At 48.0% G+C, this 12,711-nt stretch overlaps 1 protein-coding gene across 4 annotated transcripts in view; it reads left to right on the forward strand.

The window, feature by feature from the left end:
- Grk3 (G protein-coupled receptor kinase 3) overlaps window positions 1-12,711 on the forward strand; it is a 105,456-nt gene that overhangs the window by 49,260 nt on the left and 43,485 nt on the right. For all 4 annotated transcript variants that reach the window (XM_050121145.1, XM_050121143.1, XM_050121144.1 and 1 more), the window contains 3 exons: window positions 5,215-5,316; window positions 8,249-8,323; window positions 12,449-12,510. In XM_050121145.1, coding sequence (XP_049977102.1) covers window positions 5,215-5,316; window positions 8,249-8,323; window positions 12,449-12,510 — 239 coding nt within the window. The remainder of the gene's footprint in view (window positions 1-5,214; window positions 5,317-8,248; window positions 8,324-12,448; window positions 12,511-12,711) is intronic.

Genomic DNA, 12,711 nt, shown 5'->3' on the forward strand with positions numbered 1-12,711 from the left:
AAAATATATCTTCCAACCTGGCTATATTCTGTTAAGCCATTGGCAGAAAGCAGCTTTTTTATTAACCAACAAAAGCAACACATATATAGAAGGACATTGCACACCAGGGATCAAACCCACAGCAGATGGGATGTCATGGAAATGACAGCCCATCTCCAGCCTGGCTCACTTGCTGTGAGGTACCCAGTAGGGCACAGGGAGACCCTGTCCTTGATGGATGTGATGGGAGGGGACAAGTGAGAAGACAAGGTCACCGGACACAAAGACTGGGTAGATGAATAGTGGAGTAACTGACAAGTACTTTAAATAACTGCTCACAGATGCCAGGGTGGGATGGAAGTGGGCGGGGGCTGTTGGCACAGGCCTGTGATCCCACACTCAGATGACAGAGGGGATGGGGCCCAAGTCCATCCCACCCTTTACAGGACTCACACAAAAGTCTCCTTAACTCTGCCTGCAGCTATGCCCTCCAGGTGCCTTGAGGTGTGAGACAAGTCACATGGCCATCCCTGGCGTGTAAGATGCCAAGCTCCTTCCACTCGAGGGGCTCTCATGAGGGGGACTTGAGACTGAGGTCCAGTGAGCTGGGTGGATGTTCCTGTCCACTTCCCAGGGCACCTGTCATGACAGACAATCTTAGAAGAGAGACTATAACAATAGAGAACGAGTTCCTAGGAGTTTTGTTTTTGCCCCTGCTTATTCAGTCATATTCCTTGAACCCCAGCCTCGTGCCTGACGTTGTGTGGCTCTGTGTCTCTGCGCTTACACTCTGGGAGAGAAAGCTACAGCCAGCGGGATGTCCACAGACATAGGAGCTGCTCCAGGAGCTCAGGCAGACTCGGTGTGGTTCACTGTGGGTTGGTGCCCACTCTACAGGAATGAGTTCAGTATCATCTCAGCAAGGTCTCATTTAAACAAGAACATGGGTGCCGAGAAGACCGGCCCCTCCGAGGTGGGGTTAGGAAAGCACAGGAGGCCACACCCAACTTCATGGTGGGAGGCGCTTAGCATTTAGGAGCTAACATTGAGGAGGACAACCTGGGAGTGGGGGAGTGGGGGGGGACAGGTGAGTTAAAGATGGACACAGTGACAGGTTCTGGTTCTAGCATATTTGGGTGTGCTGATCCGCAGCCTCTACCATGAGCTGGATGCTCTCCATCTGGACTCACATCGCTGCAGGTTTTTGTCACCTACCGCGAGAGATGTTGAAATCTGCCACTCGGATGGGGGAAGGCCTTTTTGATTTCTGTTGCCACTTTCCCTGTAGGTTGAAGCTCTGTGGTCGGGCTCACACATGATGTCACTGGTATATCACTACAAGAAGTGCCCTGCCTCTTATTTCAGTCCTCTTTTGTCCTAAACTGGCTTCTTTCTCCCTGTGCTGTGGCCAGAGCCACAGCTTCTCCTTGTGAGAGACCGGGGAGGCTCGTGTCTTTACAGTGCCTCTTTGTAGGTACAAGAGTCCCACTGACCATTCCCATCCTGGCAATGCCTGCTCTCCAATGAGTGATTTTAGATATCGTATTCATATTGCAGAGTTTGCTGAAATTCTTTAGTCTGTCTGTTTACATCTTTAAACAACTCTGGAGCCACGGGGACAGTTATCTCTTAGAGCACACGCTCTCCTCTCTTCCAGGACTCTGGTCGTATTTTCATGATTGATGGATATTATCCTGTTGGCCTCAGCACTATGATCAGTTTTTCTTTCAATATTTTTTCTTCCTCTTCTGCAAATTGGATTTTGTCTCAGCTTCTGCAGCCTGCTGTCCCATCCATCCGCCGAATGACTTATTTCAGATTCCAGACTTTCACTTCTGACAATTCCAGTTGATTTTTTTAATAGCTGCTGTCCTGTTTTCATTTCTGTTGCTGTGATAAAATACCTAGACAAGAACCTTGAAGCAGGAGGATGGGATTATTCTGCTTAAAGTCCTGGGTCACAGTCTGTCGCTGAAGTCAAGCCAAGAGTCTGAAGCAGGTCACATTATAGGCAAGAGTAGAAAGACCCTAAGGTTGCTCCTTGCTAACTTGCTTTAGGCTAACTTTCTCCTCTCAGCCCATTCAGGATCTCCCTTCTGCACCTGGTGAACAATGCTGCCCAGGATGGACTGGACCTTTTCACATTGATTAACAATAAAGACAGCGTCGCATGGATCCACCTGCTGTAGAAAATCACTCAGCATTCCTGTCTTCTAGGTGATTCTAGGCTCTAACACGTTGATGTTCAACTAGAGTAGCATGGCCGTTTCCTTCTGCTGCCACCCATCCTACCTTTTATCACACACGTGTTCTTTCTAATTCCAATCACTGGTGTGCAGCGCTTGCCCTGATCATTCCAGCCCCGATCTTGCTGCTGAGCTGCTTTTTCCTGCGTGGCTCCATCTCTGCACATATGGAGAGCAGTGCAGTCCACAAAGGCGTGCTCAACCCCAGAGAGGGTGTGAGTTGTTTAGTGCCAGCAGCCACACCCCTGCGCGGCATGCCACCACTGAATCTGGTTCGGCTCCTTAGCCATTCTGGGCTGCTGAGGTTGGCCATGCCCAGATGCCCATCATGTGCTCGGCAAGTTTGGTAGAATGAATATCTGTGTGGATTCTGGAGCCCACCTTTGTGGCTTGTTATCTCCAGAATGTTCTTCTCTCATAGTTTCTGTTTGATGTCCCTTCTCCGTTATCCCTGTCTCTTAGGTCTCTCTGCAGTGCTTCCTTGAATTGACAGTCATGGTCTCAGGAAGACCACTCTGCTCCAAGGTTGTTGTCTGGGTTTGATGGGTTTTCAGTGATGCACAAGCATGGATGATGGGTGCAGCACGTAGGCAAAGAGTCAACAGTGATCCCTGTAACCAGGGTGGGACATGGCAACTGTGATTCATGGCGAGTGGCTAGCTAGGGCTCCCTTAGATAACCCCAGATGGAGATGCTCAGCAGGAAAGGTCACATGTGCGGCCCCTCTTGCTGATGTCTGTGGGCCTGACAGCTTTCCCTAGGGTGTGTGTGGCTAGTGACAAAAGCCTTACAGAGTGCCCAGTGCTCTGAAGACAGTGGGAGACTGAGTGAAATGAAGGCAAAGCCCTGGAGATGCGGAGCTCAGATCCCAGAGAGGGGGAGCTATGGACACAGCTGCGGCCTGGGCAGTGACATGTTCAACCATGTGTGTTGCCCAAGCAAAGAGTTGACTGCCTGAAGGGGGAATGCTGTCACCACTGACACTGTGTCTGTACTTTAGCATGGGGACACCTCTAACGTGGTCCCACTTACATAAGTACCCAATCAGCCCTTCTACCAGGATTGGATGTAGTGTTACTAAATCAAGAATTCCTTTAGGCCAGCAGAGCCACCGCTGATGGCCTGTTATTTATTTAGTGATCTTTCTGAAAGAAAGTGAGGTGTAAGTTCAGCGCTGGTCCCATGCTTGCTCTACTCTGTCTGGTGTTCACACAGCTTTTGTCAGACTCAGGATTCGGAGCATAGACACTGGGCCGTGCCTCATTTGTTCACGAAGCCGGGATTGTCTGTGTAACTACTGCCAGAGACAAATCATGGAAACTTCCAGAGAATGAGCATGTGACCCACCAGATGCCACTCTGCCTCACTTGCGCCCCATTATGTGTATGTTCAGGATATTAGTTTTGGGGTGGTGCACCATGGCTTGAGGTCATTTGCATGTCCAGGGACAAACCTTGGTCTCTGGTTGAGTCAGATCTGTTCTAGCTCCAAGCCTGCTGGCATTAACCCTCGAATCTCCCAAGACCAAAATGTACCCAGAGCAATCACCAAGCAGAGGAAATGAACCAAACCCTAGTCCTTTCCTTTCTGGTGGCTTGGGTGCATTGTACCTGACTTTGGCCACCCGGCAATGCCATCTATGCTGCTGCCATGTGGTTAGTTTTTAGAAACTGAGGTAGGCTGGTTGAATCAGGTTGGTTAGGCCAGCTTCGCTGCACTGCCGAGAGCCTCTGATCCGCTTGAGCTGGTCTTATGGTGACTGTCTTCTGCCCCAAGAAGACCCCATTCTAAGCCCCAGAAATCCCATAGGCGTGCATGCTAGCCACCATGCTACACATGATGGGATCTTGGTAATTTCTCAGTGTGGGAACCTGCTGTTACAGGGCCTCAGTGGTGATGAGCTATGTATGACCTCGTCCGTATGAGAAATCCTCGTAGGACTGACTGGCTTTAATTCTAGTATGTGAACACCAGTCTGTAAGGTCAAAGCTACTCCCACAAGGAAGTCCCTGTTTCTGCCAGCCCAGGTGGACAACAGCTCTCAGGTGTGGCACCATGTGTGTAACCAGGTTATGCACAGCAGCGTGGGGTGCGGAAGGTGTCTCTACCTTCATAGTTCATTGTCTTCAGTCTTGTGTTGTCAAAATATGTCTGTAAAGAAATGGGAACCGCTTTCTGACCAGGGACCTCTTGTAGTCAGATAATAGCAATTTGGACCGTTCCTTCATAGGACAGTTGTCTCTAAACCCCATCTCATTGTTTATTCAGCTGGCAACCTTTCCTAGCATAGCATTTGACATAATAGTGTGTCCTTCCTTCCTTCCTTCCTTCCTTCCTTCCTTCCTTCCTTCCTTCCTTCCTTCCTTCCTTCCAACTGTTTTGCTGCTAGCCTGGGCTAGCCTTGGCTACACTCTTCCATCTCTGCCTCTGGAGGGCTGGGATGCACAGCCATGCACACCACGCAAGGCCTGCATTTACAGTAAATGGTACACCATTTGCAGCAGTGCTGGAAAAGCAGTGCTTTTATCCAGTAGTGTGCTCCACCTCCACATACACGCTTCCTTCACATGACTTTAGAAACCTGCTGATGAATCCCCACCAATTTCCCCTGCTGATCCTGGAACTCTGGTAGAGCGTGAACCAGCTCCATCTCAGAGCTGAAACACAGCCAGGCTGGAAGATCTGGAGAGAACTGGCCAGGCAAGTGGTCCCTGGCTTCTGTGCTGCGGGATAACTGTGGCCACGGTTATCTTTATTTCCATATGAAAATGTCACCAGAGAGGGAAATCCATTTGTGTTTCCAGCTGGGCCTAACTTGATGCAACCTTGTTATCACCTCATGCGAAGCGGTCATTTTTTTGGGAATCGCTGCCTTAGTAATTTGTCTTATCTCTCATGGGGAAGGGTTCCTGACTGGGTCAGTCATGGTTCTAAATAAAGCTGGTTTCTAGGAAGCTGCAAGCTAATTTGACAATCTCCGGAAATCTAGATAAAAGAGTACGAGAAACTGGACAATGAGGAGGACCGGCTGCGCCGGAGCCGCCAGATGTATGATGCCTACATCATGAGGGAGCTCCTGTCCTGCACACATGTAAGTGTCCCATTCAGCTCCCCAGACAGCACCCATGGGGGTTACACTGCCCCTCCCCCCATTTCCAGAAGGGAGCTCAGCTACACAGCTGCAATCCTGGGGTGGGGTCTGGGTCTCCTTTTCTCCCATAACCATGCAGTTTTCTGACTCGGTGTCTCCTGCTACATATATGCTTGCTTTATTCCCTGAAGTCAATCTTGGTACTGCGGGCAGCTGATGCCATGAGAGAGGGCTTGTTTGGATCGAGAAGAAAGGTTTCTATTCTAGACTTGATGAAGGAATTGAGGATTTACTCTCATTCTTAGTCTCATTATTATTTGACAGGGTCTCTCTATGTAGCCCAGGCTGAACTTCAACTCCCGATCCTTTTACCTCAGTGTCCTACATGCTACACCACCACACCTAGATGATGATGTGATGGTGATGTGATGATGTGAGGATGATGTGATGATGAGGTGATGATGATGTGATGATGTGATGATGATGATGTGATGATATGATGATGTGATGATGATGTGATGATGATGTGATGATGTGATAATGATGTGAAGATGATGTGATGGTGATGTGATGATGATGTGATGGTGATGTGATGATGATGTGATGGTGATGTGATGATGATGATGATGTGATGATGTGATGATGTGATGATATGATGATGATGTGATGATGTGATGGTGATGATGTGATTATGATGATATGATTATGATGTAACAGTAATTATGATGTGATGATGTGATGATGATGTGATGGTGATGATGGTGATGATGTGATGATGATGTGATGATGATGGTGATGATGCGATGATGATGATGCGATGATGATGATGTGATGATGTGATGATGATGTGATGATGTGGTGATGATGTGATGGTGATGATGTGATGATGATGTGATGATGATGATGGTGATGATGATGATGTGATGATGATGTGAGGATGTGATGGTGATGTGATGATGTGATGATGATGATGTGATGGTGATGATGATGTGATGATGTGATTATGATGATATGATTATGATGTAACAGTGATTATGATGATGATGTGATAATTAGTGTTGCTGTATTGTTTAGAATTGAACCCAGGTTCTTATGCTTGCTATGCAAATACTACTAAGCCATCTCCCTAGCCTTGCTTTATTAGTTTTAATTTAGCTGCACTTTAACAATTAGGTGAATCAGAATTCGATTAATATAAATCTTCAGTGATGTCTTGGGATTAATAAGAACTATAAATATTATGTTAATTTTATTCATGAACAGTTAAGTCAATTTTTTTCACGAATATTTAAATAATGGTTGAAATTATTGTCTTCCTTAGAAGTTAGATAAACAATCTAATTGAGATAAACTAGATTCTTAGAAACTAACTTCACCAGAAATAAGTGGACTAATTATCAATGTGGAAATTACCATGAGGATGCCTCTCTATCAATGTGGGCCATTTTATAAAGGACACACAGTCTTTACCTACTCGGTCCAGGGCCTTGGCCACCAGCCACATAGGCTGTTTGAGTTTATTTAAAGCAATTAAAATCAGATGAAATTGCTCCCTGTCAACCACATCTGAAGTATCCTGTAGCTTTGTGTGCCCAGAATCTCTATATGTGGCAACACAAGGGCAGAGCACTGTACTGTGGCAGGAAGGCTGACTGGATGGTCCTGCCATGACTTAGCACTTAGGGTGTGGTTACAGTTCTCAGTGATGCTATGAGCGGCTGTACACGAGCTGGCCCCTCTCGGAGCTTCTATTGCTTTACTGTGCTTTATAGAAAGAATTGGGGCTGGGTGGATGCTCACTTTATGCCCTGGTGCCTTGTCTTGTGGAACCTATGTGAATTTGACTTTCCTCAGCTGAGCTACGGGAGGAGGGGCTTTGGCAGAGTGGGTTTTATTCAAAAGGCTTGTGGCGATTATCCTCCAGATTAAGTGAGATTTATGTTCAGGAGTTAGAAGCAATGCTCTCAGAACCTTTAACAAGCCATGAGTAGCAGCTGGGGGGGGGTAGTGACGCATGCCTTTCCCAGCACTCAGGAGGCAGAGGCAGGTGGATCTCTGTGAGTTCAAGGCCAGCCTGGTCTACAAGAGCTAAAACAAAACAAAAAACCCATAAAAACAAAAACAAACAAACAAAAAAACAAGCCATAAAAACATGCCCATGCCGCTTGACTCCCTCTATTCTGAACACTACAGAGATTTAAATGACCAGACTCAGAAAGCTGGCCTCTCCCTGACAGGCCTGTGTGTGTGTTTGCTGCTATGAAGGGTGAATGGCTTCTCCCTGAAAGCCTTTTCCTGTATGGGTTTTCTGAGGAGGTGGCTGTGGTAGTGAGGATGTCTCAGATGGGAAGCATACTTTCATGTTTCTATGAATTACAAGAAATGTAGGAATCCCATTAATCAGTCATAAACAATTTGAATAAAGCAGTCTACATTGATAGGTTTCTGGAAGATAAAATTTGTAACCCACATGGAAGGAAGTTCCATTCTTTTTGCCCCAGCTGCCCTCTGCTGGGGTGGCAGTGAGACCTCCCAGACCCAGAGCCAACTGCCACTGTGGCCTGGCTTGGAATTCTTGTGCTGAATTCCCACATACATATTCCTGTATCCGTCTTCTCTGACACAGCAGACAGTTTACCTCTATAGAGCCAGCATCAAGGAAGGAAGAGGTTATGTAGTCAGGCAGTGGTGGGATTTCTTATACTCTGTTGCCATGGGAACTTTGATTACTGAGGGTTCTATTCTGGGCACTTAAACAAGGGCTATGGATGCTCAGAAGACACCATGTGCTTGGACTGTGTGCAGAGAGCCCACAGGTTACTCTTCCAGGATCTCTGTGTCAGCCATTTGTTGTAATGTGTGATCTGTAGACATGTCCTTGTTAAAATTATGATGTCTTCCTTCCTTCCCTCCTTCTGTTATTTTTTCTAAGACGTTCTCCAAACAAGCTGTGGAACATGTCCAGAGTCATCTCTCCAAGAAGCAGGTGACAGCCACTCTTTTTCAGGTAAGATAAGATGGCTTCCACACAGATGCCCCTGACCTGCCTCCCAGTCAGACCTGATAATGTTGTTCTCAACAAGCAGAACTGAATCCACGTGGGTCCTCTTCTGCAACCTGCCGCAGAGCCAACAGGTTTCCCCAATGTTCCCGGAAAGGGGCTACTGCAGTGTTTTCATAACGATATGTTCTGGAAATCCACTGAGCTAAGACAGAGTTGAGCCTTCCTCCTGCTCGGCACTTGGTGTCTATGAGGAGTGGAGTACTATGGCTTCTAGTGATTATCTACTGGATTAAGTGAGATTTATGTTCAAAAGTTAGAAGTGATGCTCCAGGAACCTTCAGGGTCCCATGTCACTTGACTGCTTCTGTCCTGAACACTACAAAGATTTAACACAAGACTTGGAAAGCTGGCTCTCATGCTGATGGGCCTGTGTGTGTTTGCTGCTGTTTAGGGTTTTTGGTAGCCTAGGTTTTCTGTAGAGGTGGCAGTAGTCATGAGGGCAATCCGAGTCTCAGATAGGTACCATCTGTTCATGTTTCTGTGAATTATAAGAAATGAAGGAACCCCACTAATCAATTAGTTCTCAAAAGTGAAATGAATGCATTCCTCCTTTATTAGGTTACCAGGTTGTTTATAGTGAGCTACACTGGGATAGCCCAGGCTAGCCCCCGGATCCTCTACCACCCTGGGGAAATTACAGGCACACATGACTGTACCCCCCTGGTTTTGGATTCAGTGTCTTAGAACATTACAAACTTCTACAAAGCAAAGTCAGTAATTCTCAGATTTAGAGCACCCATCTAGTGACATGCCGGGCATTCCTTTCCTCTCGCACAGTCCCAGATGCTCCCAGAGTTAGGTCAGAGCCTGTGTCCCTGGCAACACCAACAAGCTGCTTGAGTACCGGTCATCAGTAAGAAATACACATGCGCGAAGTTCACAGTGAAACACAGAGGAAGGGGATTTCTGAAGCATGGCCAAACTGGGGAGGAGGACAAAGGACCCCACCCTACAGCCATCGTCTAGGGCCTGACGTGAGGACGAGGTTCAGGTAGGGGGCCGTCTGCTATCTCAGGTGTGTCCAGGCTGCCGCGTCATCCTGCAGGGTGTTCTGACTGCTCTCAGAACCACATAATGACACCATGCCTCAGCCTTTTTCTCCCTTGAGTGTGAGATTCCTGGGAAAAATCTAGTTCTCTGGGACCTTGTTTCATAGTTTGGTGACTGCCAGGGGGACACAAGTATCTTTTTCGATTGTCTTCATCCCCGCCAGTCCAGTCACAGGAGGAGTCCATGCTTCAGCTCTGGTCTGCTGCAGTTTCTGAACCCAATAGGGCACTGGCTCTCATAGGAGCCTTGAAGTTGGAGTGGGCACACACAGGATGCTTTCCAAGGGGCCTGCCCGTCTCGCCATCCCATAAATGAAAGCTGTGATTAGTATCACAGTCAGCGTGGTACTAATGTCTGCATTGCTGTTTCCATGGATTGTAGTGTGAGAACTTTAGGTTTCAACTGATTTGCATAGATAGCCCTCAGCCAGTCACATGTGACATTGCTGGACTGTACCATAGACTACATGGCATGTAGATAGCCCATAGCCAGTCACGTCTGACATTGCTGGACTGTACCATAGACTGTATGGATACAGATAGCCTGTACCCAGTTGTGTCCTGATGCTGCTGGGCCGTATGATCTGTTGCTTGTCATGTCACTCGAAGTTCCCACAAGGGAGACGAGATACAGCATGAGGTCAGATTTATCTTCTAGGAACAACAGTGACTGCTCGCAGTAAAGAGTTTTGCTCAGCTTTTAGCCAGCTGGGATGCTGTGTCCAAGATCAGGATTAGAAGCCCTGCAGTCCAGCTTCCCTCTAGGCTGCCTCTTCTCATGGTGGGGGCTTGAGGCCGGAGAGTTGAGGGCAGGGCACAGGGCTTATTCCTTGATAACTACCCTCTCATGAGAACTGACCAGAGTCCCTGGAGAACTGTATCAATGCCTTCTGAGCCCCTTGGGGCGCTGTCCACCTCCTGCCCACCAGTACTGCCATGTGCTCCTGTCTTCTCTAGCCTTATATGCTCCCTCTGCCCAGCCATATCCCTTTCTGTTTCCATTTTCCTAATGTTGGGAATAAAGGTGTGAGCCACTACTGCTTGGCTTTGCTTCTCTATTAGACTAGATCTATCTTTTATAGCCCAAAGCATCACCATGCTGGAGACCAGGCTTCCAATATATGACCCCGGAGACGTGTGCAGCCACACTCAACCCTTGGCTCCTTCCATATTCAGATTTCAGCCTTAGTGACAAGGGAACAAGGTCTCTGTAGGCCAGTTCTGACGACTACGAAGACTACGGTAGAAGTGGCCCCAGAGCACTCTCATTTAGAAGCTGCGTGGTTCAAGGCAGCATCCTCATAGCCTGGTAATGAACTGGATGAATGGCTGGACAGAAGGACTGAGGACCATCACCTAGTGAAGTCACTTGTAGCTTAGAGCTCAACACAAGTGTGTTACAGCAAACACAAAGCCATCAGTTAATATTCCATGTGTTTGCCAGTCTGGTTTGGAGGAAAATAAATTGCATCAGTGCATTTGTAGGGGGTTGAGGGGCCCAGCTGGAGGTGGGACGGGGCCCAGCTGGTGGGTGACTGAAACATGCTTGGCCCCAAGCTCTGCTGGCAACATTCTTAAATCTCATTTATTAGATGCAACTGTCCCTTCTTATAGATTGAGGAAACTGAGGACCTAGAGGGGACGTGTGTTCTCACCCCCACGGCTGACCACTGGTTCTGTCTCCCTTCACCTGTGTGCATGAGCAGTGGTTCTGAGAAGTGCCTGACACAGCCACCCCAGGACAGAAGGGTTTGTTGGGGCTCACAGTCCACGGAGACACAGCTCTTGTGGTGGGGAAGGTGCGGGGGCAGGAGTCTACAGTTAGGAAGCTGCCTCTCACGTGATGGTGTTCCCCGCATCAGGGTGGCTCTTCCTTCACAGACATGCTGAGAGATCTGTCTCCATGGCGACTCTAGACCCTGTGAGGCTGGCAGTCAGTAGCTACCAGCACAGGTTTGATAAGCTAAAATGTGCCCAGATGGTGGTGAAGTAGTCCTAGAGAGGCTTGGCTGCTCTCCAGGTAATAGGAAGAATTCAGTGTTCGATAAAATGGAGACGTGAACGATTAATGAACCCACCTGTTCCCTGTGGAGAAAGTCTATTAGAGGAACATGGGGACACGAGTCCCCGCCTGAGCGACCTGCTGCCAGGACACTGCTTCTGAGGACTCCGGTCTCCCACTTTCTCTATGTATTTTGGCAAACTTTTAGTGAAGGCATAGAAAAAGTTAAATTTCCCATCTTCCAACTCATTAAGTGTTATCAAGATATTTTCCCAAAAGTCCACTCTGGTGAACTTTGAAGCATGGCCATCCGCCAGCTTCTTGTTCTCAACTGGAGTCTGTGGAGCAGAAAATGTGGCTGCTTGTTCAGGACAAGCAGAGCTGAGGTAGAAGGTAGTTGATCCCCATGTGAGGAGCCTGGAGTTCTCAGCAGCTCTCCAGGGAACTCCCTAGACGTCCCAAGGGCACCTACCCCACCCTACCCCAGAGCCTCCTTTCCTTTCTCCTGAGTACCTTTAGCGCTGAATCTAAAGAAGGTATAACATTAATTAACCACACAGACAATTAGGACAGTCAGCTTCCAGTCTTTAACTCTCAGTCCACATGGAAAAGCCTCCTAGCAATTTACAAAGCTTGCTGGGAAACTCACTCACACGGCCCAGTGTCAAGTGAAAACATGCGATCTCCTTTTCAGACGTCAGTCAGAATGTCAAGATGACGACAGAGGGTCACATAGCTCAGGGCTGGGACCCTCTGCGTGGCTCATGCAGCCAGTTCCGATCACCGAAGAAGTGTCTGTAGCTCCTGAGGAGCTGCTCTGTCCCTGACAATGTGGAATGTAGCAGGAGCTGGCTTGAGATAATAACCCTGGGATGAGGGGACAGCAAGAGGGACAAGCACAGGGCAACGAACATCCCCGAGAAGCGTGATTGCTGATCCCAGGCCCGAGTCCACTGGCATGTGCCCATCTTTGCTTCGTTCCTGCTTACGTGGTGTTTCTTCTCCATATTTTTCTAGCCATACATAGAAGAAATCTGTGAGAGCCTTCGAGGGGATATTTTCCAGAAGTTCATGGAAAGGTATGCAGCCTGTGTGTGGATACCTGGTGTTTCCCAGTACGTGCTACCCTTCTAACGCGCATTGCCTTAGCCCTCCACAGGCCCTTAGTGGCCATGGCCCACAGCCAGCCTTTGGTCATACTGCTTCCTGAACTTTACGTTATAGCTCCGGGGTGTATGGCTTGATGTCCCCTGGACCCCTGCTTTCTACTTCAGCATGGT

This window comes from Alexandromys fortis, unplaced genomic scaffold (assembly GCF_014885135.2).
Source record: "Alexandromys fortis isolate MF-2015 unplaced genomic scaffold, M_Fortis_MF-2015_v1.1 scaffold_197, whole genome shotgun sequence".
NCBI lineage: Eukaryota > Metazoa > Chordata > Mammalia > Rodentia > Cricetidae > Alexandromys > Alexandromys fortis.